We start from the raw sequence: 23,700 nt of genomic DNA, 5'->3' as shown, positions 1-23,700 counted from the left end.
AGTTACTGTGAAACAGTGCTGTGCCTCCAGTTGGTCCTTCAGCTCCTTCAGCTGGCCATCAGCCTCCTGCTTTTCCCTGAAACAGGACCAGAAATCTGTCAGTCATTGCTGCAGGCCAAGTGAACACCAGAGCCAAAGCAATGCCTTTAAATCAGAGGAAATGAATGAGACTTGCCAACAACATTAAAAAGTCACTAATACTCTTGCTATATTTGTATATGCATATTATGCTAATTAGATATCATGGGTGCAGTCCAATACTCATACTACCTACTTAGTTAGCCAGAAAAAGATTTAGTATGTTCAAGTACACTGTATTTTAAAAGTAACAAGTTGTGCAATTGCATGTGGTTGCATTCTGCATAAAGCGAGCCATCATGCTTTTCAGGGCATTTTGATGCACAATCCTCTGCAATATAGACGGGTCAAAAGTAGTATGAAGACTGTATGTGCTATTAAATACTTCCTAAGGGCAGCTGCAGTATATACTGAAATTAAAATGAACAAGTATGCAGGATATGGACATGTGTCTGACCTCCGTAGTTCCTGGTTCTGTTTCTCCAGCATCTGCTTCATGTCTAACAGTTGGTTGAGTTCCTGTTTGAGCTGTTTCTCAGAGGACTGGAGCACAGACACCTGCTGGTTTTGCATCTTCAGTTCACTCTGGCTCATACTCCGCTTGTGCATCTCCTCCTCCAGACGTGAGGTCAGGTGCAACACCTGTAAAGACACAAGCAGGGATGCAAAGCTGTGGTTAATCCTACTAGTAGCTGGTTAGACACAGAGGGTATAGCTTCAGAACAAGTGAGCACCACTTTGTACAAAATGCTTGAAAATAAAATCAAATGCTCATTACAAGAGGCCGTTGGTCACCCACCTAGCTTTCCTCATTCATCACCACAGAATGTAGATATTAAGTCTGTGATAATGTTTTTTTTGTTCAGTCCAAGCCATGGCCAGGTGCAGAATATGATTTTACCCCCAAATGAATTTTTCTTCAGTGAGTAAAAGCACAATGTGAAATTTCAACAGTCTAGAAAGTTTACGTCAAGCAGTGTGATGATTATATACATAGTACACATACTATAACGATGATAATACCGACTGAATGCATTGCAAGGCACGATTTCTTTCCATGGCACACCTTCCTTGTTGTAGTCATGATCACTGCACACAATGGAACCAGATTTTCTCCTTCATTTGCTACTTTGTTGAGTTTTATCCATTCTGTTCAGGTTTGCTTTGTTTTTCCACAGTTGCCATTGCTGAGTGGATTAGGTAAACACCCTAATTTACTTTAATTTTAACAAGTGTGCGAAAAAGTACTGTTGGATTTATGAAAAGTGGGGGAAAAAAAAGAACTTCAGGTTTAGTGAGAAAAAGTGAGAAAGTGAGAAAAAAAATGTTTAAATCCTCAAATATTAAATGATAATGATAATAATAAGAAATAAATAAATAGCATCTGGGTTAGTGCCAGGAAATGACAGTGTAAGTGATGATATCCAGAAATGATGGAAGTCGTTTACAATGACAAGATAAGATCATTTAAAATAAGATAAGCAATACCAGAGACCTTTCCATTTAGTATTTTATTTTATTTTTTGAGGATTTTATGGCTTATGGACTTGGAAAACTGTAAATAATGACCCAAAAGTGATGTGGTAGTAATAGAAACCAAACAATAATATTATCAATAACAATAAGGGTTACAATGATAAGTAGTAGTAGTAGCAGCAGTATTCATTTTAAAGACTTATGATTAAAACTCCTAGAACAGCCAGGCCATTTGTTTGTATGCATGATCAGAAATACATGTAAATTTGTTCATGCTACAAAAAAAACCCTTCAGATCTAAAAATATTAAAACTGATTTGTGTATGAAAGGTTTGTGAGCTCGATTCATGAACAGATTTGTGCGTACACGCCGTTAGTAAATGAGAGCTGTTGTGAGGTTGTTGTTTTAGAGATTGCTAAAATGGGTAACATTGAAACTCTTAATATTTGATGTAGGATCATTTCTTCAAAACAATGTCTAAAGTTACTACTTTGTCGTTCATGTTTCATTTGGGACAAACCTCTTCAGAAAGTTTCTCCTTCTGTGCCTGAAATTCATCCAGCTTGTTCTGCGCCTGCTTGTAATCACAGTCCAGCATGGAGTAGTCCTTTTTTAGCTGCAGCAGCTTTCCCTCCACCTGCATCTTCAAGCTGCGCTCCTCCTGCAGGGTGCTCTCCATCTCTGAACCGAAGGAAATCGCAAGGAAAGACATCAGCAGGACAATCTACACTGCACTTGACACTGGAGTATTGCCAGATCATTGCTGCCTTTCAGTAAACTTGCTTGTGGCATGAAATAAATGAACTAGCATGAGAGGGACAATCAGCAGCAAATCTAAACGTCAGTCTGTTCTGAGTTTTCTGTCAACCTGCTGGGAATGAACTAGAATTATTTGTCAGTAATGTTTAACATCAATCAACCCTTCATTTGTTTCTTTGTTTCTTCAATGCCTTACTTTGGTTAGGTGAGTTAAATATGGTGTAAACCATCACTTTTACATTTAAGAGTACTCTCCAATCAACATTCCCTCTTCCTCCCTCCCACTTCCTCACCTTTTAAGGCCTCGGACTTTGCCTCCTCTATGGATTGGTCAGTCTTCTTTTTATCAGCAAGCTTAGCTTTGGTGGCCTTGTGCTCTGCCTCCTCCTGCTCCAGACTCTGCTGCAGGGACTTCAGCTTGAAGGTAAGGTCGATCTCTTGGTTGCTCTTTTTCTAAAGGGTCAAAGATGGATATTGGAGTCGTAGTGTCTTATTTAATGAACAAAAGTTTTTAAGGAGGAATACTTCTCCCTTCAATTTGGAAATTTGTAATGAGTAATCAAAAACAACCTTCTCAAGCTCACTGAGCTTCTCCTGTAGCTCCTTTTTTTCAGTCTGGACCTTGGAAAGAGATGACTTCACTTCTTTCACCTCTTCTTCCAGCCCTGAGATGCGTCCTGTAATGGAGCAATGGGAATTGTTTAAAAGAATGAATAACATTCATTACATGTGTTCTTTTTATTTGTCAAGATGCTACCATAATGAGGCTCTATACGATGTGACAGTGTTGAGCCAAACGTGTCGTAAATTAAAAACTGTGCCTGAACTGTTCAGCTTCAGACATTACATAATATCCCAGCCCACATACATCTTTAAATATGCAGAAAACATTGCACTCAGTGTTTCTTTTCCCTGACTCCACCCACACGGAGATTCTGACATGGGGTGGGGGGGGGGGATCATCAGACATCACAACAAACAGGTAACACTGTGGTCTACGTACATCCCCTCTGACCTCAGCCAGTGGCCTCTCTGCCAGGAGTGAGCATGCTTAAGTTTCCACAAAAGGTTCTGGCTTGGGGTTTCCTTTGGCTTTTACGGCCACTTGCTTCACTCTCAGGCTTTTGAGCAGATGTTTCCACCTATGATCAGACATTTCCCAGTGCCCGATCCAGAAAAGTGATTCACATCTAATGTTGAGCCTTCAACTCCAACTTGCATAACATCTTTTTTTCCTGCTCTGTTTACTGCAGTCACTTTTAGGGAGTATAAAGATCACACTGATTACCTGTGGTTAGGGTGAGTAAATCAGTATTTCACTGCAGAGGTATTCATTCGATGACCTTTAACTATCTGACAAAACAAATCAAAGCTTGATGATGAACTGCTGAAAAAAGATTAAGCAACTATAGCTTAACATAATTTTACTTCTGAACATTGCTAATGAAGGCTGTAGTTTACCTACAACTGGCTACCAACAAGAGAGTCCAAACAGAACTCACATAACCTTTAAATCTGTTTACGACTATGTTAATACCTCTTGCTGTCAGAGTGTAATAGAGAGCCACGTCTCACCCTGTAGGTCATTAATAGTTTCTGTCCCCATGTTGCGGCCTCTCCTCTCCTCCTCCAGTTCGGCCTGCAGCCCCCTCAGCTGCTTCTCCAGCTCCATCTTGCTGTTTTCAAGCTGGCTGCACTTTTCCTGCATCTCCCCGAGGCTAACCTCCAGGCTCTGGGCTTGTTTCTGCACCTCCGCCTGACTCTTCTTTAACCTCGCTACAGCCTCTTGCTCAGCCTGAAGCACAGCATTGACGTCCTCAAGCTACGGATATTAAGGGAAGGAAAATAAATAACGAGAAGATGAAATTGTTTTTATGCTGAAGGCATTCTGAATTAGGGATTACCAATTTGGTATGTTTTTATTAACATGAATAAAAACACATTAAACACAGAAAAATTGAAAATAAGAGAAAGACAACACCATGTTAGGTGACTTTAAAAAGCTTCCCTCACTTGTTTTTGCAGCTGGATGTTCTTCTCATTTGAGATGTGTGAATTCTGGTTCTTCTTCCTCAGATCCTCTAGCTGGTCCCTCAGGTTGTTCACTGTTGAGTAAAAACAAAGTCATTTTTAGTTAGTGTAGTATAAAAAATTTCATCCATCCATACGATATTATAATACTGTCAATCCACAACTATAAATATTTCTGAGCCTGACATATAAATACACAATTTGACTTGCCTGAGTCGAATATAAAATCAAATGACAACCATAATTATGGAAAGATATTTGACAAGTTATACATCTGATATTTAGATATGGTACTGTGCAATAATCTTGAGCAACTCCTTAGATTTTAGTAGGAAAATGGGTGCAACATGTACAGTTTGTACACTTGCTTGAAAGTCAGTGCTCGGCGTGACGACTTTTATTCTTCAAAGCAGCCTGAACTCCCTTAGACAAACTTTCTTATAGTTTAAGTAGTCTTCAGGAATATCTTTCAAGACTTATGAAGGATATTAGAAATTCTTCTGTGGATGTTGGCTGCCTTTCGTTGCTGTGATGTATCACGTTTTTGGTTAAAAGCTCTTTGCTTTGCACTTTGTTTGTGCAGAAATATTATTTTATTCATTTTATATTTGGAATTTTTCATAGATTTAACTAAAGAAATGAAAAACATATGCGTTTTTGATTTTGTGGCTGCTCGTAACAAAGTGGCAACTTAAGATTGGTTCTTTAAGCCTGATGATTCACAGTGTTACGTGCCTTAAACGAAAAAACAAAGCAAAATGAACAAATGGTCGGGTACAAGGACTGGACTGAAGACGAGCAAAAAAAAAAGAAAGAACAAAAAAAAGAAGAAGAAGAAGAAACGACAAAAAAAACTTCAAAACTTCTGTAGTACTGCTCAAAATCACTTTAAATAAAATAAGAAGTCCTCCTTCGAAGCTCCTTTTAAGCAAAATTTAAAGAAATGAGGGACAGCTCAAGACTTTTGCACAGCACTCTACATTTGTTCATAGGTGCTCACGCTCGTTCTCCAGGCTGCGTTTCCTGTCAGTTTCGATCTCCACCTTGCGCAGATTCTCAGCACTCTGGTGCTGCAGCAGAGCTCTCTCTCTCTCCAGCTGCCTCAGTGAGGCCTCGACTTTCTGCCTGCTGTTCATCTGATGAGAGAGGAATTCGCACACAGTACGAGTGGAAACAAACTCTGACCTTCTTTATCCCATCAGGTACATGGTTGAAATGCACCCGCTCTTACCTCCTTGTCTAATTCTTTGACGAGTTTGTCTAAACGGTTGGTAGCATTTCTGGGTGGTGGAAAAAAAGATTTAAATTTTTCACAATTAGTTAAAAATTGTCTTTTCAAAAATGTATTTATATATTGAAATTCTTCTTGCTCTTTTTTTTTTTTCCTCTGCCGCTTTTGGATTTCCTTTAACGTCTCCTAATATTGGGATTTCTAAAAGCAGCTTTGAGGATGGGATGTCACTTCCTGTTTTACAAAACATTTCTATATATCCGGAAGGAAGTGACACACCATATAAAAAAAAAAAAAAAAAAAAAACTCTTCAGGGAAACCAGTTATCCTTTGGTGATGTCTAATTTAAAAACCTTTTAACCAAGACATTTATTAAGCTGACTGAACACTGATTAACATTTACGTTTATATAGCTAATTTTTGCTATATAACTTTGCACTGTCCACTTTTTGCTGTAACAAAACAAATTTCCCACGTGTGGGACTAATAAAGGTTATCTTATCTTATCAAACAGGATCATATGTTTTATCTTACCTGCACTTTTGCTCCAGCTCATCTTTGGCCTGCATCTCATTGTTGAGCTTCTCTTCCAGTTGGGAAACCTTTTTCTGCAGCTGCTCAAATTGACAGATGAGTGAATACAAAAATAGCATTATTTGATTTTCATTTTCACCTCCCCCCCAAAAAACCCCCAAACAAACAAACAAACAAAAAAACAAACAAAAAAAACAAACAGAAAACTACCTCTTTCTTATTGTCTGAACAATTCTCCTTGTCCTCTGAGATTTCCTCACAGTCCTCTGAATCTTTTGCAGAACTGCTTTTACTTCCCTTTAGCAGCCTGAGAACGAGAGATGGACGGTCAATAACCATGAATGCTTGTAACTGAGTCAACCTCAGGTGGATTTCCAACCCTGACAGCATCACACACCATCATCAGGTCCACATTTCTACAAGCATGAGATACATTTTGTCCCAACCAGATCCATTAAAAGACATTTTTTGCCCAGTGTTACGTGACATTAGAGAGCTTAGAAAGCACTTACAGTAATACCTATAAGCCTAATCCTGAAACCATACACAGTGGAAAAAGCAATAAAGTGTTGAGATCTTTTTGGTGTCTTGGCAGAAATCTTCCAACCCACGCACTTTTTACCAACTGTTAACCATCTCAGTGGGCTTGTAGTGGTGGGAATTATTGAGTGACTCGGCCACAGGGGCTGAATAACAACTTAACTATGTAAAGCCTTTTTATGACACCAGTTTTTGCAGTGTTCAAAATTTTTAAAATAAAAATACCTGTGCTTACAACAGACAAATTAAGGGTGATTTTAGAAAAGGTACACACTAATACGCAATTAGACTGAAGGTACGAGTACGCACTCACATACAACACATTCACTTTTTACATGAGAAAAAAAAAATCAAGATCGGAAGGAGACACATGCTAGAATACTCTTAGTGTCGGCCGTGAGGTTGATAATTGGTTTTGTCAGAAAGGGCATCCAGCATAAAATCTTTGCTAAATTAAACAAGCAGATTCATCCGCTGTTGTAACCTTTCTGGAAATATGTAAGAATTATAATTAGCCTGATCATTTTATACTGCTTACAAATAGCTTTCATTTAAGTCTACAGCATTACTGCTCAAACTTTTTCAGCTCCCCTCGGTTAAATGTAACCAGAGATGGGCAGTAATGTGCTATCCAATTCCTTTTTTCAAGTAAAGATTAAAGTAAGGGATTGTTATTACAAAAAAGTAATTAGATTACTGTTACTTTCCCGTAAGCACGCTGCGTTACTGAACCGTGATTTTGTTTGTGAGAGTGTTTCATGACGTATGAACGTGCGACGTCTGTGGCAGCAACAGACGTGTGTAGATAAACAATGGATAATATGGAGTGCGGGAGAGAGTACGAAAGCTTGGAAGTACTGCATTACTTTGAGTTTTAATCTGTAAAAAGTGACAAAAACATTAGAGTACGCTGTACACTCTGCGCGGGAAAAAACTTTTTTCTACAGAGAAAAATTAAACTTTAAATCTGAGCAGGCACCTAGCAAGCCACCACGGGAATGTGAAATTCACAGGGAAACCCCCAGATCCCCCCACTGACATGACCGCTACGACACCGGGGAAACCTCCCACCGGCCCCACTCCTGCTAAACAGGTGACAATAGATTGAATATTTGACTTTATTTGTTTTTTGCCGTGTTTTACTATTTGAAAGAGCGAGTGTAAACACATATGCAGGAATATGTAGAAAATACGTTTAAATGTTCACCAAATTTCTTCAGACTTAATTTTTTCTTGATGCAATGTGCATGAAGTTAAAAGATTAAAACTAATAAAACAATTTTTAATATGGGACTTTTTCATTTGATTCAATTTATATGATGGATTATGCAGAAAAAATAAAATTGGGCTGAAAGGTCTACTGCTTTATAATGTTTTCAGGTTGTGTATCATGCTAACTAAGTAATAAAGTAACTAATTACTTTTAAAAACACGTAATCAGTAAAGTAATAGGATTACTTTCTTGGAAAAGTAATCAGTAATTAATAACTACTATTTTCAAGTAACTTGACCAACACTGATTGTAACACTTGAGCCATTTAATTGAGCTGTTTTACTGCAGAAGCAGCTCCTGTGGTATTTGGGAATAGCTGCACTGTTGTGTAGCCAGATGGAAGCGACGTTGGTCTGGAAAATGACTGGTGATAAGGGGCACCGGCTGGTTAACCACAGAACAAATTTCAAGGCTCAGTCTCCCACGCACATGACTGGCTCAGCTGTTGTTAACGCTACGAAAAATGATCACTAATGATGTTGCAAAGAGAGAGAATGATATCTTATTCTGGTGGAGAACGCGTTCAGCATACCTGCTGTCTGTGTTTATTTTGAAAATGTGCATGTGAGCATAGATGACTCATGTACAGAAGACCAAATGTACCTACGGGTACAGAAAAGGTAACCTGAAGCTCATCTAACTGACTAGGTCCAGAAGCGTGGATGAGCAGCTGTGATAAAGACAGGTTTGTTTCTTTATCTTTTGAAGTTGAGTCATTTTGTGAAGTTTCTATTTTGTTTTTGATTCTTTGCTTATTGAGGCTTGACTTTGTGTGGAATGGGAGGACAGGCTGGCTAATTATGGCAGATCTTTAAAGGGTATAAATTAATCTATTGAAACGGATTGTGAGCACAGCGTTTCATGTATGACGATTAGAAAGCTGTGGGCGTTTTTGATCTTCACAGCCAACTTGCCTTAGCCATTTATAAAGTGAATTTTATCCAGATAATATGTCTTGAACAATAAACGCTTCCATTTTTAACACAATAGCTTTGTTTGGGTGATTGCTGCCTTAATGGCGGTTAAACCTGCAAGTGTTGTTTCATTCTATTTTTTGCTGAACAAAAGCAGGGTTTACAAAGCAGGATTCATCACAGGCGACAAGGGCAGTTAAAGAGGCTGTCAGAACAAGGCAGCAGTGTGGAGTTTTAACAGGCCTGCAGTGTCTGACTGGTGAGGCATGGGCGTGAAGCTGTCTTTTTCTCTCATATTTTAAGCACGGTGTTGTTCTAAAAGCCCGTTTCCTCAGTGTAATTAAGTGTTGCAAAATATCTACACACGCTGAGCTTTGTAGCACATAAATCTCAATTTATAAAAAAGAAAAGAAAGGAAAACTAAAAGGAACGCAAACATGAACATATCAAATACTTAAGAACAAAAGCAGAGTTACAGTAAAATAAAAATATGAGATTCAAACACTTACTGATCCTCCTTGAAGTAGGTGAAACCAATAAATGGTAGCTGGTTGCCAACAAAGGCTTTGGGTGGAGGAAAGGTCTCAACATCTCCTTTCTCAACCTCTATGTCATCGAAGTTACTGGTGTCTATGTCACCTTTCAGCTCTGGCACAACTGGGGCCACAGCTGGAAGACAGGAAGAGAGGGAAAGAGTCATGAAGCGAAAAAGGGGAACGAAGGAGGTGCAAACCAGGAGGGTTAAAGCAAAGAGAAAACTGCTGTTTTACATAAAATCAGACTGAAAACAATCCTGTGCTTGGGGATTTAAAATTAAAATACATCAAAGACATTTGAGTACAAATTTTTTTTCAGCAATTTGAATAAATGCATGTCCATTTTGGCTTTGGTTACTTTAGGAGTCTGCAGGTTGGCGTGAGCCTGACACCACTCCTTTTCCCGTACAGTGCTTGCTTTGTGCCCCATACACAGCGCCTTTCACAAGCCATGCCAAGAGAGAAGGTTCCTTCTGCGCTCTCTTTTCACAAGACTGACTCTAAAAGTCTGCAGACAAAAATGTGTTAAAGGGCCAATCAGATAAAACTAAGCAAGCCCTTGAGCCTAAAAATAGATCCTAATTAGAAAAAAAAAGCAGCGATTTTGGATGAAGTTCTTCAGACCAGCGCAGTTCTGGCTCTGAGTAAAGAGCTTATTACTGCGGGTCAAGACAGCCCCCAGTGTGACAAATGTGACTCAAAGATGGTGCAGAAAACACAGAGAGAAATCAAGCGCAGGGATGAAACAAATGAGGGGGAAATAAAAAGAAGAGATAGAAAAAAAAAAAAGCCAAAATGTGGTGAGACAGAAAGAGACTCAGGGCGCTCAATGGAGGCCCTTGTGGCATGACTACCCAGAATGCTCTCTGATAGCGGGTGACTAATGACAGGCAGCCACGGCCACAGAGAGAGTGAGAGAGCGGGAGCAACCCTCCAAACTGGGACGCCCCTCTCATTAGACCGGTCCACACAGGCCGCACAGCCTGCCCCACCCGCCGCTAAGAGGGGTGCTGCCTCCAGTCGTATCCATCCATCCATTCATTCATTCATTTATCCTGCCAAGCATCCATCCAACGACCCGTGGTGCTGGTTTCGTTGCCTTCAACCATCCCTGTGCTTAATAAACATGAAGACAACTCAAATGATAAAGCGCTGAAATCAGGGCCCAGACGCTGCGGGAAGTAATATCACCCTTAGACACAGAGGGCCGAGAGGGATGTGCAGCTCAGCGGGACTTCACAATGGAAGCAAGGTCGTGTTTGGAGTGGTTGCATGAGCGTGCACATGCAAACATGAAAAGAGGCGAGCAGCAGAGCAATGGTTTCGTGTTCCAGATTGCCAGGCTGTGATCAGAAGTTCTGCCTTAATCGGAGCCAGGTGAGGCAGAGACAGGGCGAGGCAACGAAAGAGAGTCTGAATGTACTTATATACAGACACAGAGGTCCAGCTCATACTTCTAATATATCCCTTTCTTATTTTTTTCCTCCTTCTTGTTTCTTTTGTCCTTCCTGATACAAACAGTCTAAACCTAAATTTAAAAAAAAGAAAAGAAAAAATATACTAAAGTACAAACATTGGTACTGATTTAACAATTATAGTATTAAATAGCTAAGATTTTTTCTCTTTATTCTTTTCCTAATACACCTGTGAGTAAATAATTCTGTTATATTATCTATCTATCTATCTCCTTAAGCTACAACATAGTGTTCCTTTTATCCAGTCATACATGTGGTGCAGGACTTCAATATGTTCAGTACACTCACCAATTTTTGATTTTAGACTGGTACCCATACGTAGCTGATTATTCTGCATAATGTTCTCTCCTGCTCTGCAAAGCACCCTGTCATATACTGTCAGATATGAATGGCGAGCATATGGAGAGCATGTGTACCATACAAGTAGGCTTAATGACTCAGGAGCTGGAAATAAAATTCTTACTCAGACTGAAGCAAAACAGAACTGCAGAGGAATGGGCTGGAGATGATAAGAGAGGCAAAACAATGGGAACGGCAACAAACTGAGAAAAAGAAAAACATTTGCACATTACCAGAAATGGAAATGTATGATGCTCCTGCATTGTGGCATAATATAGAGAGAAGTTTTAAAGACAAGTATATGGATACACTTACTGTCACGGATGTTGTCAAAGGTCCACTGGTTGTTCTTAAAGAAGGGGTGACATTTTATCTCGTCCACTCCGGTGCGGCCCAGACGAACCTTCCTGCACACAGCGACAGGAACAAGCAGTCAGACAGTGAGCAGGTTTGCCTAAGTGTGACACAGTGCAACGCAGTACAGCACACCCCTGTCCTCCTCTCCACCCACCATCACAAACATGTCATCCCAAACACATGGAACTTAGCGGCGTGACCACTCTGCACTGACCACACTGACCAGCATGGAGAGCCACCAGACCGCTGTTGGACAATGGATACGCCTGAAAACCTCTTCAGTCCAAGTTCCAAGCAGTAAAGACAGGAGGACTGGATACCAGGCAGGAACATCAACAATTCTGACTCAAGAACTCCTAGATCTTCCCTCCTTCTCTTCTCTCTCTCTCTCACTGAATCTATACACACACTCATTTTCCCTCTTGCCTCATCCCCTCGCCTCCCTCCTCCACCTCTGGGTACAGGGTTGGAGGGGTGGGGCAGTTTGGGCTTGCCACGTGTGGGACATTCCAGATCCAGCCAAGGGGAAGAGAGGGCAGAGGTGGGGAGGGAAAAAAAAAAAAAAAAAAGGGAGGAGAAACTTTAAAACTTCTACGTGAAAAAGTGACATGCAGCCAAATCAGGGTTACAAGCCATGTCTCGATGCCCAGAAAACTGCAAAGGAGAAAGTTACAGACGAAAAGGGAGAACCAAGAAATGGAAAGTGGCACAGAGAAAAGGTGGAGGAAGACATTTACAAATGAAGCGATGAAAAACACATGGTGAGAAAAGAGAGATGAAAAATTCCAACACGAGCAGGGTGGTTGTGCTTACTCATGTGATTCAGCATAATGAGGAGACAGTGATGGAGCATGTAGGTTAAGTGGTGAATGCAGTCAGTAGTCAGTGTTCAAGATGTGTGTGTGTCAGTCGTACACACATGCGAGATTCTGTCTGTGGTGAGAGAGCAGTGAGTGAGAAGGTAAATAAACTGAGTGAGGAAAAATGAAAGGCTGCTCTGTACTGAAGCAGAAAGGGCCTGTGTTCGAGCCCTGTCGTGGGCGGAGTTACTAATGTAAACAGGAAGTGGTTTCTTCAAGGGGGAGGGGACACTATTCGGAAACATGACCCATATGCCCATTCATCCAACTTTTACCTTTACAACTAATTTTCCCAAAAGTATCTTAATCAGTCTTCAAGCAACTTAAAGAAGTCCAGACGCTTTTCTTTCCAAGCTCCTTAGACATGCCTCTCAGTTACTTTGTGAGTCATGGGCAGACATCCCTGTGGTTAATAATATATGTCAGGCAGGAAATCTAAAGTGCAGGATCAATCCAAGGAAACAAAGAACAATACCACGATGATGTGTATTTGCAGGCAAATATACGCCTATGTTTTTTATCACTTAGTGCTTTCCTTTGTCTTCCGCTCACCCCACAGGCAGCCACGGCAAATAGCTGCTTCTCCCTGAACTTGGTTCTGTGAGCATTCTTTCTGACAAATGTGTGTTCTTCCTTCCTACTGTCGTCGAGTGCTTCCTCATAGGGGATCGTCCGATTGTTGGGGTTATTTCTCTAAACACTGTGTGCTAATCAGACTTCTTGGTGGTCGTTGCATTACATTCAGAATCGCCTGTGCTTTTCTGTTGCTGACATATGGTTCACCTCATTGCTTAAAGGCTTTTTATTACAGTGTTGTATTTATCTCTAATGTAAATTCATAAACCTTGTTAACAAGGTTATATGTACTATGCACTATTTGATCAGTTCTATGCTTTACTAACATTTCAACCTGCTAATTAATGACAGGATTTTTTTTTAAAGGACAGATATCCAAAAAAGCCCCAAATTATCGAGTATTATTTGTATATAAAAGCTTGAAATAGTCCTTAATATAGTATTTTCCCTTTTTACTACCAAATTCTTGTTACATTACAAAAACAAGGGCTTACAGTATAATCTATGGTTTCATATACAAACCTGTCAGTAAGGAAGGCACAGATGAGATCTTTGGCATTTTGAGACATCTCTACATCATCTGGGAATACGAGCGAGTTCTGGTGGTTCATAATCTTTCCGTACGTTCCGATAAGGGACTCGGCATAGAAAGGAGTTTCACCTAGAAGAAGAATGAGAGGTCAAATTCTCAAAACACAGATCCGAGAGCTTGAGCAAAAACTTACATTTTTATAATTACTAACATAAAGGAAGTTACATAATATCCAAACAGCAAGAAAACATAACGTAATGTTGAGTTGACCTCTCATTATCTGGTTACAGTCAGAACAGCCTGGGCTGAATTATACATGTAATAGGAATTAAATCATGCTTGCTTTCTTAATAAAAGCTTAACTGAATGAACAGTACATAACTTACCAACTAGCAATTCAAAGAGAAATACTCCTACAGACCACCAGTCACACTCCCGGCCATAGTAGTCATCACCCCCCTGAGACTGGAGAACCTCGGGGGAGATGTAGTCTGGTGTGCCTACAGCTGTGTCACATTTCACCATACCTGTCTGCAGAAAGATGAATTTACAACATAACACACGGGAAAGCAATAATAAAAGATTGGAAAGGACTTTGGACAGAAAGCAGAAAAAAAAGTTTTAAAAAAAGCAAAAACAAAATCACAGTGTGGATCAATGAGCTTGTGAAACTAGCTTAAAATAGTTTTACTATATTTTCTTTCAAAATCTTTTGATGTTGGGACAACAACTATGCAAAAAATTCTTTAAAAACTCTTTACCATGTGGACCACAAACGAAATGTGTTTTAAGACCATTTCAAGTTTCTTTACCAGACTGAGACTAGGGAAGGAATTGCATGACATGCTCCGTCTACTGGCAGATATTCAGAGAGCTCAAATGAGTGAAATGAGCTATTTTGAAATTGCTGTGGTGAAAACAAAAGGATGAAAAACACTTCCTGTCCCACAGCAGCAGAGGCGGGACTGCCGCCTCACTCGAGACTGGTTGTTTAGCACATAACTTCTGTGGCCTTTCAAAACAACATGATGTAAGAGCTTCACTTCACCATCTGAACACCTGGTGGTGCACTGAAGCTCTGAAAAATCTAAATGTCATTTTCCTCTTCTTTCAACTAACTCAGAAGGTTTGTGACACAACTAGAAACTCGACTTACCGAGTCCATCTTCATGCATGTGCCAAAGTCAGCCAGTTTGAGGTGTCCGTGTTGGTCCAGCAGCATGTTGTCAGGCTTAATGTCGCGGTGGATGAAGCCCAACGAGTGGATGGCGTCTAGCCCCAGCACTACTTCTGCCGTGTAGAAGCGAGCCCATTTCTCAGGGATGTCGTAGTTCATGGTGAGTGTGACCAGGTCTCCTCCGGGCATGAATTCCATCACCATATAAAGGTGCCGATCATCTTGGAAAGCACAGCATAGCTACGAAACAGTAACGAGTAATTACAATATCATTGATTACTTTTTTATCTCAAACTTAATGCTGATATGGTGCCAGGTAATTACTGAAGTGTATAAACAGAAGGTACTGTTTTACGATGTAAAGTGAATATCATCTGTGCTGTCTTAATATATTATTTGATTACTCTATGATGAATGTTTTATCTCCGGGTCTATAAGGCAGCATTAAATTGGATCTCATTTAACAAGCACGCTGTCTGCTTTTACCTCATCCAATATAACAAGACTCTTACTATATACTGGTTCTATTGGTCTATTCCACACATCATTTGTTTCATTTTCTTATCATAAAAATATTCTTGCATCCCTACCCAACTGTTTTACTGTTCATTTATTTTAATATGATCTCCATATGCCATCTCTAAACACTCGGACCATCTGATTACACCGCTTGTTTTGACAAAGTGCTTGCCATCTGTACCTACTATCAGTACCTAGTGCATGCAATAACAATAATTCCAAATAAATTATTAAATGTTTTAGAGTTTGGTGGTGTGTGAATGTAATTATTTGATTACCATCTACAGAAACAACCAGTAACAACCTAGTTTATATTTGACACACACAAAAAATATATATCAATATCAACCTATAACAATGTTCTACAGAAAGTTTCAGCATTATGATTCTATGATACCAGTTTTAAAATGCATAAATATAGCACGCTGTAAATGTGTGAACTTCCTTTATTGCAGCATCACTGAGTAGAGACACAAAACAGTATGACTGGTTTTCCCACATGCTGCGTAGGGGTGTTACCAGTCAGCGCTGTATTGACTACGTCAGATGGAGGAGCTCATTATCCTGACATCAAGCCAGGGATCGGTTGAGAATAAGCCAAAAACAGGCTATGGGCCTGTAACGGACCATTTTAAATGGCTTTATGTTTATTATTGTAGTGTATTTACCATACAGAATGCTTCAATAAATGCCGGTTAAAGCTAGAGCTTTAACCGGCATTTATGAATGGCACAGTGAACTGTGTTCACAGTCAGTGATTTCTGAAGGTGTTCCTGCGTCCATGTACTTATTTCCATGACCGAATGAGGCCAGTTTTTAATGCAATGTAATCCGAGGGCCTGAAGATCACGGCCATCAATTGCAGGTTTGCAGCTTTCTCTCTCGTGCACAGAGATTTCTCCAGATACGCTATAAATATAAATTCTGATAACATATTTAAAGTATTCACAATTTTTTTTCATTGAGAAACGTTATCCTAAAATTGTTGCACATTTGGTAGATGCAGTATGTTTTTGTAGATTGGTGAACTTTTGTCCATCTTTCAGAGAAACTCAGTTCTTTTTATCATGTTATTGAGCCGTTGTTAATTAAACTAATTAGCTGCAAACTGTTTCTTTTCAGCATCACTTAATTTCCCAGCCTTTTGCTGCCCTCTCCCAACGTTTTTTGAGATGTGTTACTGCCATTCAAAATGGGCTACTATTTTTCATGAAACGCTAAAACATTTCAGTTTAAACATTTGGTGTGTTTTCCGTCTTCTACTGTGAACAAAATATATCTATGAAAACCTCTGTGGCTGAAAGGAGTTAAAACTTCTGTTCTATATGTTCTCCAGTGCTACATCTTATGAATATTTGTAGAAAATAGAAAAAAAAAAAAAAACACACCTGGACGACCCAGGGGCTGTTGGAGAAGGCCATGATGTGTCTCTCCTCCCAGAAGAAGGCCGAATCTGACCTTTTGATCATCTCAAACTTGCTGAGCTGCTTCATGGCATAAACCTTCTTAGAGGCCTTGTGACGGACCTGCAGGGGAGGACGTGACAAAAAAGGAGAGATGTGAGAATGTAAATAGTGACAAGTCAACAAGGACAATATGGACAAGATGGTAAGAAGGTCACAGTGACCAAGATAACACGGGAGATGAAGAGAAACAGAGACAGAGATGGGAAGCCATAATTGTAGGACACACCCATAGAAAGACATGTTTACACAAGATTTCAAACACAAACATACCATGTCCCCCATCCACACCCCCACACCAGACTTCACATTCATCTCTCACACACTGAGCCTGTCCAGGCTTGTTTCCACCCAAGAGACTCAGCAGATACCAGATTCTACCAGCATAAGATGCAGATATATGGGAAACAGAGTTAGGGAGAGTAAGAAATGTACTGATTGGCTTAAACTTGGAGTCAGGCACGTTGGCAATTTAAAAAAAAAAATCAAAAACAAACAGATAAAAAAAAATCAAGTTATAAAAAAAAAAAATCACACATTTGGTATTTTTAAAGACTGTTGCTCCCTCTAGTGGTTCAAATATTTCTGGTAGCTGCTGGATTTAGGAACAACTGGAGAAATTCTACCTTTATATCACACTGCTTTGCTCTTCCACAGAACGCAGTTTAAAATTAAATAGCGCAAGTCAACAGACAACCTCTTATTGATCCCTTGAACTCACCAGCTGCACTTGTCCATAAGCTCCTTTTCCGATCAGCTTGACTTTCTCAAAGTCATCAAGCTTCATCTGAAGTTCTCTCAGCTCACTCACTAAGTCTTTATCTGCAGATGAGACACATACACGAGATTAGACAAAGATGAAGCTGATTTTATCTAACACTTTCCCAGTCTAATGAAATCTACTGCAGTAGTTTTGGAGAAAACATGTTATACATGTTAAACAAATTATCATAAAAGTAGATTTTTAAGAAATGAAATGTCACATTTAGCTATAGACACCATATTCTGCCAGGTTTTCTAGGTTGAATGTGACTGCACCACCTTAAATAAGAAAATTATTGGGGGGGAAACAAGGCTATGCAACAAGACCACATATCAATTACTAAGGTTTTGGCAGGAAAAATCTGTTAATCTCCCCAAAAATGTTAATTTGAATAACAACGCCAGACCAGGGAAATCTTTCATATACCTCTCTTTTTACCTTCTTAAAGAAACAGTGCACATATTATATCCCAAATCTGACGCTGGACAACAGGGAAAGTCTTGCACAATCTAAAAAGTCATGGTTTTCATCACTAAGACACAGAAATGCAAAACACACGAGAACTTACATCTGTTCAGAAAGGACTCTATGTTTTTGTTTTTCCGTAAGGGGGGGTAATTCAAGTCATTGACCAGTGCATTCATGGAATCCTGAAGGACAAAAAAGAGAAGAAGCGAAAATTAACATTTAGAAATAGTGGTTAATTAACAACAACAACAAAAAAAAAAATCAATGTCAGTGTACAGTGGAAACACCAGTATCATTCAAAAATGGGAATATTCCTTAAGTTGAGCTGAATATTCACAGAAAATTAATGAAATTTAAATAATTTCTTTATCATTATATTGTCAAGACAATTCATGAAAGTCGGGAAGCTCCGACATTGTGCTGGCTAATAAAAGCAAACAACTTTAATGAAGTAAAGATGGCGGTAAGAATACTCCAAAATGTAAACAAGTGGGGAAACAAAATCAGACCGCTAAACCAAAACAAACACAAAAGAACAATGGAGGCTGGACAAGGAGACAAACATGTCATGCAACAACAAATAAAATTAGACGCGTATTCATATTTCGGTCGCTTCCATAAACACACAGACCCGCCATCAGGCCCACCGACACCAGCTCCAGTAAAGCACAGTGGAGCTGTGGCACTGTCAGAGTTAAAGCTGGAGCCTCAGCAGTGTCATCAGTGCTTAAATCGGGGGTGTTGTGTTTCAAGTTGAACCAAAATGTGCCTGTGATCCACATGCATCAGGGTGGCAGGGCAGAGCTGGGTGGGGGTAGGGTGTGGGTGTGTGCGTGGAGCGGTGAGGCGGGGTAGGTCAGAGTGTGCTATGATCTCTGTTCCCTAAAAAACAGGGGTCGTGTTGAGTCATCCAGCATGTCAGCGAGTGTAGGGGCTGTATCTGGTTGTCTGTTTGTTCTAGGACATATGAGTGAGTGGAAAGGGGCATGTGGAACAATTCTGCACCTTTAAATAGCAGCAGTGAGGAAAGATCTCCCCCACCACACATGGGTGGAAATAGACCTAAAGGCTCAGAAGCTATTGTGGGACGAACAGCTTATGGACCTGGATTCAGGCTGAGAGCTCGAGGATAGGTGATCATTTTACAAAAGATCAGCTGGCGTAACGGTCGTCGTTATCGCAGCACTAAGGGAACTTTGTTTTAAAGAGTTTCAGTGATGGTAATATGCAAATCCAGTCTAATTTTAGCAGTTTCAAACAGGGTCCGCCTGTAGTTTGTTGCAATGTGTGACTAAAATCATGAAGGACTTGTTCAGGTGTTTGCAGCTTGATATCCGAGTCATGTTTTCTAAAATAAATTTAAAGTGAGTTCCTGCATCTTTTGCCACTGCTTTTGTTTCTGATACAAAAGGCATACAATAAAAAGATTCACGAAGGGATTTATATAGCTGTGATCAGGGTATACAAGTTAAAACAAGATTAAAGTGGGAACCAACGTCCATCACACCTTGATGCATTAAGCATACAGCTTCAGGTTAAAAATAAATAAATAAATAAAACCTGATTACATGTTACATTACATGGAAACATGGAAATGGAAACATGAAAACATGCTGGTTGTATTTCATTTAAGGAGAACTGTAATTGTGCAAGGCAGTGGATCCCCAAGCTAAAGCAGCTAAGCACAACAACATATTTTAACATCTTATTTTCAACTGGGTTTTTCCTAAAGAAAACAATGGACGCCAAAGACTGGTGTCACCATTTAGGTATCAGACCAAATTCGTTTGGATATAAAAAGCCATCACGTCATTGTATTATCCTGCTAGACATCATTTTAGATAACATAAAATTAGACATTTGATCACTGAGTGTTTTTGTTATCCTACGCTGTTTAATTCTAGAAAATCACTCTGTGTGACGTAAAGTGACGTAAAGGAGTTAAGATTTAAATGCCTCCCCTCTTATTTTACTCTCAGACCAGTGAAAGGCAAAAATGATTAGACCCAGCATGTTTGTCTTTCACTGGAATCTCGACAAATCTGAACATGATTCTCTAGTTTAGTCTTCGTGGCTTGTTCTCGCCTCCTGAGAGAGCACCTTCCACCCACTTCAGTGTGAGCTGATACTGTCAACATAGTCAAGCGTCAACAATGGCTTAATCAAGTTGCTCAGGATGCATCAAAATGTACTCGGCCCATCCAGATCCAGCCTCCACCAGACACAAAACAGACATGCCTTCAACTGTTCTACTGATCCCAGATTTAAGGGTTTTTTGTTCTTATATACGGGGTGTCTGATCCATACACGTTTTTAATTCTTTACTAAGGAGCTGTCACGTAGGTCTGATTGCATCACTACAAACACTATCAGTCATTTCATGGTTAAGAGAGTAAACAAAAACAGCACATTTACTGGAATATTCAGTAAATATGTTATGAAAATAAGTATGTGATATGTAAATATGCTGATGAGAAACTAAAAATTGTGTTTATGGCTTCCACAATTGTGCCATAAATTGACCAATGATGCATTATATGGGCAAAAGTGTAGGGCCACGCCTCTTCACATTTGAATTCAGGTGTTTCAGTCCCATTACCACAGGTGTATAAAATTGAGCACCTAGCCATGCAGGCTACCTTTACAAACATTTGCGAAAGAACGGATCGTTCTAAACAGCCCAGTGAATTTGAGCATGGTACTGTAATGGGATGCCATTGTCCAACTAGATCTGTTTGTGTTTAGCTGTAAGTGGTATTATCGCAAAGCGGAAGTATAGTATCGAGGACCACAGCAACTCGGCGAGGAAGTAAACAGAGTTGAACAGGGCGGTCGAGCGCATAAAGCAAAACTACATAAAGGTCAATAACTGCAGGGTTCAGAAACTCCTCTGGTTTGAACATCAGCACAAAAACAGTCTGGCAGGAACTTTGTGGCAGTCGTTTCAATAGACGTTTCCAAAACATACAAGACAATCCTGTTTATGCTTTGTATATTTAGTAGCTGATTTGCAATTATTATTTTTGCACTCTCTGATGGGCTCTTTAAAGGGGACCAAACTTTTAGCTTTGAACAGCACTACAATTCACTCTGCATGATTCACGGTTAAAAATAACCCTTATTCACTCTATACTGAACCTTGTTATAGCCCATCAGTTCATCCTGTCTAAATCGACCTGTTTAGCTCCTTTTCCTTCGAGATGACTTTTTTCTGATTGGCTGCAGCCTCACAAACAGAAGGCTTTAGCAGCACATGGGAAGGGTTCATGCACTACCAGCCAGAGGGAGCATATTGTATCTGAGATGACCATACTAGGGATATCAGCTCTCTCTGACAGGAACCAATAGATCTAATAAATGGAAATAAACAGTCTAGAACGGAGTGTGTAGAGCAGTCTGAAACATTGCCTATATTTAATATGACCATCCACCATTGATATATTGACAGAAAAAAAAACAGTAACGAGTCCTCTTTAAGTTTTATTGTTTGTGATATTTCTGTGATAAATATGGTGCCCAGGTGTAGCTGACTGGACTAATTATACATGATTTATTTATCCATTTACACTCGTTTGTCAAAAATATTCTCATGTCTTAAATCCTTATGTGGATATTTAAGGAGTTTTTCTCTGACAACTTGCACAATTAATTGCTCAGTTAATTGACACAGAATGCCATGACACTGCGCAACAGCTAACATTAATTTACCGACTGAAGTGCATCATTCTCGATTATAATGATCTGCGACTCAACCACATTATTTTGTTCCGTTACTGTGAACTCATTAGGATTTCAAAGCATTCCATAGACCTCAAACATTCAAACCTTTTCTCTGGGGTTTAGTTTTTCCTTTACTGGCCATCAACAACCCAGCAAAAGCATTAACACAAAAATAAAAGACAACAGGTTATTCTATTAGAAGTCTAAATTTGTATTGTACTCAAGAAAAGAAAAAAACGTATATATACGAAAAATAACAGTGGACAAACAGGAAATGGTGACATGAGGGCACAACAGGTTAATTCCAGGAAGTGACTTCAGCTTCCTGTGTGGTAGCTCCCTGCATTTTAAGCAGCATGATGGCCACGGAGCACAGTGATAAAAAATCAAACATGACTACTAGTGAACTTTGGAGTGATGACTGACACGGGCTAAAATTAATTCTCATCATTTTTTTGGCCTGATTATGTCACAGAGTGATGTAACCTGGGTCTGTTGTTGTACATCTGAGGGAGATTGTACTTTTGGATCATGATTCAGCACTGGGAAATGACATGGACCAAAGGGCTGCTTTGTTTAGGCAGCAGGTGCATACATGAAATCTGGTGCAACTGTCACATTTGTTTGGACAGATTTTAAAAAATATATAAATCCCTCAGCATGATTTATATGTTTTAATGCTCCAAATGTCACTAAAAGACTATGAATATAAGCCATGGATTATGGTGTTCTGTCAATATCAAATGTGTGTGAAGCAAATGAATAACTTACACAGTAAACAGACTCTACTGGCTTTTTGCTGAGTCAAAGTGTGACTGCAAACAGCTTACAAAAGTTGATCCAGGCTAGACATGTTCTCAAAGCTAACTCTGGGTTGTCAAGATGAAAATATTAAGCCTATTTTAAATCTGCAGATCAGCACTACATAGAAATGGAAAACTACAGACAGCCTGCTGTGAGATCCTGAATTTATTCTCAAAGATTGAGGCTTGAGGAGTGTGAGCAGCTGAGCTGAATATGTTCTCAGTGCAGGCCACCACACCAGACCCCTGAACAGGTAATCCCAGACAGGCATTGACTGAGTGAGGGAAAGGGAGGAGTGAATGTAGTTCATAGCTGATCAGATTGTAAGTTTCATTGGAACTTCCTTCACCCATTTGAATGACTTCCAGCTTCAGTGAGTTGGAAAACTATCACATCTAATTATTACTATGCAGCATTTTCCATTGAATAATTCTGTTTAGGGAGGAGTGTATGGCATTCCATGCAGGAAAGGTGGGGCTTCCCTCTGCTACAAAGGCCAAAGGAGTATGATTAGCTTAACCTTAGTTCTTATCATTTTCTGCGTGATTAAGGCTACAGGTCAACAATTTCACTTTTTCAGCTTTCGGTTGTGTTTTTTTTTTTTTTTATTGTTTTTACTGTAAGACCTTCCTCTAAAAACTTTTTTCTCAGATGACTGACAGACTAATTACTCACAAATATGTGTCTAACTCACTCCCTATCTCTCAGTCTGAAGACCATACTTGTATTAGAGCTTCAGGGTGAATGTAAACTCACCAGCAGGGTTGCCAAGTTTAGTGCCGACTGTGGATTCCTTATCAGGGACTCCAGCTTCTTCAGCCGGCTTTCCAATCTGCTCTCCGCTCCCAACATTATTACAATGAAGTGTATCCAGTTCAAATGGCATTAAAAATATAAAGAAAAATACAAAACAAACAAAAACACCTGCGAGCCTGTTGTTTTCGCTCAGGTAACAGGCTGGCGATAGAGGCGCACACCGCTCTCGCTTTGCGTCAACTCCTCATGTCAGCTCTTGAAACTGCGGCTTGAGTTGTCTGGTTAATTATTTATCCAAGGCCCAAACAAACCGTCTCACCCAGTTTTCATTAGTGGTCACACAGACACACACGCAAGTGAAAACCAAGCGGGTGTGTCGAGGAAAACTTCACTTTCAGATAAGTGTCGTCTTGCTATCAGGCAGGCAGGTAAAACTAAATCAGTGGACCCAACATGCTCAACCTGTAAAAAAGATTAGTCAAGTAAGGAGAACACAAGTTTGACTTCCGGTTGCAACT

The 23,700-nt window shown here is 39.7% G+C and overlaps 1 protein-coding gene across 7 annotated transcripts in view; it reads right to left on the bottom strand.

Moving 5' to 3' along the window:
* The window catches only part of LOC146371869 (rho-associated protein kinase 2-like), a 39,037-nt gene extending 15,388 nt beyond the window's left edge, over positions 1 to 23,649 (bottom strand). For all 7 annotated transcript variants that reach the window (XM_084952904.1, XM_084952906.1, XM_084952905.1 and 4 more), the window contains exons 1-20: positions 23,183 to 23,649; positions 18,003 to 18,084; positions 17,393 to 17,493; positions 16,597 to 16,734; positions 14,669 to 14,929; positions 13,899 to 14,043; positions 13,503 to 13,641; positions 11,503 to 11,594; positions 9,347 to 9,506; positions 6,321 to 6,417; positions 6,111 to 6,190; positions 5,577 to 5,625; positions 5,346 to 5,481; positions 4,328 to 4,419; positions 3,890 to 4,136; positions 2,885 to 2,991; positions 2,608 to 2,767; positions 2,076 to 2,236; positions 536 to 720; positions 7 to 76 (exon numbers count right to left, since the gene is read on the bottom strand). In XM_084952904.1, the coding sequence (XP_084809030.1) occupies positions 7 to 76; positions 536 to 720; positions 2,076 to 2,236; positions 2,608 to 2,767; positions 2,885 to 2,991; positions 3,890 to 4,136; positions 4,328 to 4,419; positions 5,346 to 5,481; positions 5,577 to 5,625; positions 6,111 to 6,190; positions 6,321 to 6,417; positions 9,347 to 9,506; positions 11,503 to 11,594; positions 13,503 to 13,641; positions 13,899 to 14,043; positions 14,669 to 14,929; positions 16,597 to 16,734; positions 17,393 to 17,493; positions 18,003 to 18,084; positions 23,183 to 23,278 (2,598 nt within the window). In that variant the 5' untranslated portion in view covers positions 23,279 to 23,649. The remainder of the gene's footprint in view (positions 1 to 6; positions 77 to 535; positions 721 to 2,075; positions 2,237 to 2,607; positions 2,768 to 2,884; positions 2,992 to 3,889; positions 4,137 to 4,327; positions 4,420 to 5,345; positions 5,482 to 5,576; positions 5,626 to 6,110; positions 6,191 to 6,320; positions 6,418 to 9,346; positions 9,507 to 11,502; positions 11,595 to 13,502; positions 13,642 to 13,898; positions 14,044 to 14,668; positions 14,930 to 16,596; positions 16,735 to 17,392; positions 17,494 to 18,002; positions 18,085 to 23,182) is intronic.
* Between the last annotated feature and the right edge of the window lie 51 nt (positions 23,650 to 23,700).

Source organism: Perissodus microlepis, chromosome 15, assembly GCF_051167445.1.
Source record: "Perissodus microlepis isolate ML-2025 ecotype Zambia chromosome 15, ASM5116744v1, whole genome shotgun sequence".
Lineage (NCBI taxonomy): Eukaryota > Metazoa > Chordata > Actinopteri > Cichliformes > Cichlidae > Perissodus > Perissodus microlepis.
This window is presented reverse-complemented; position numbering and strand designations above follow the sequence as displayed.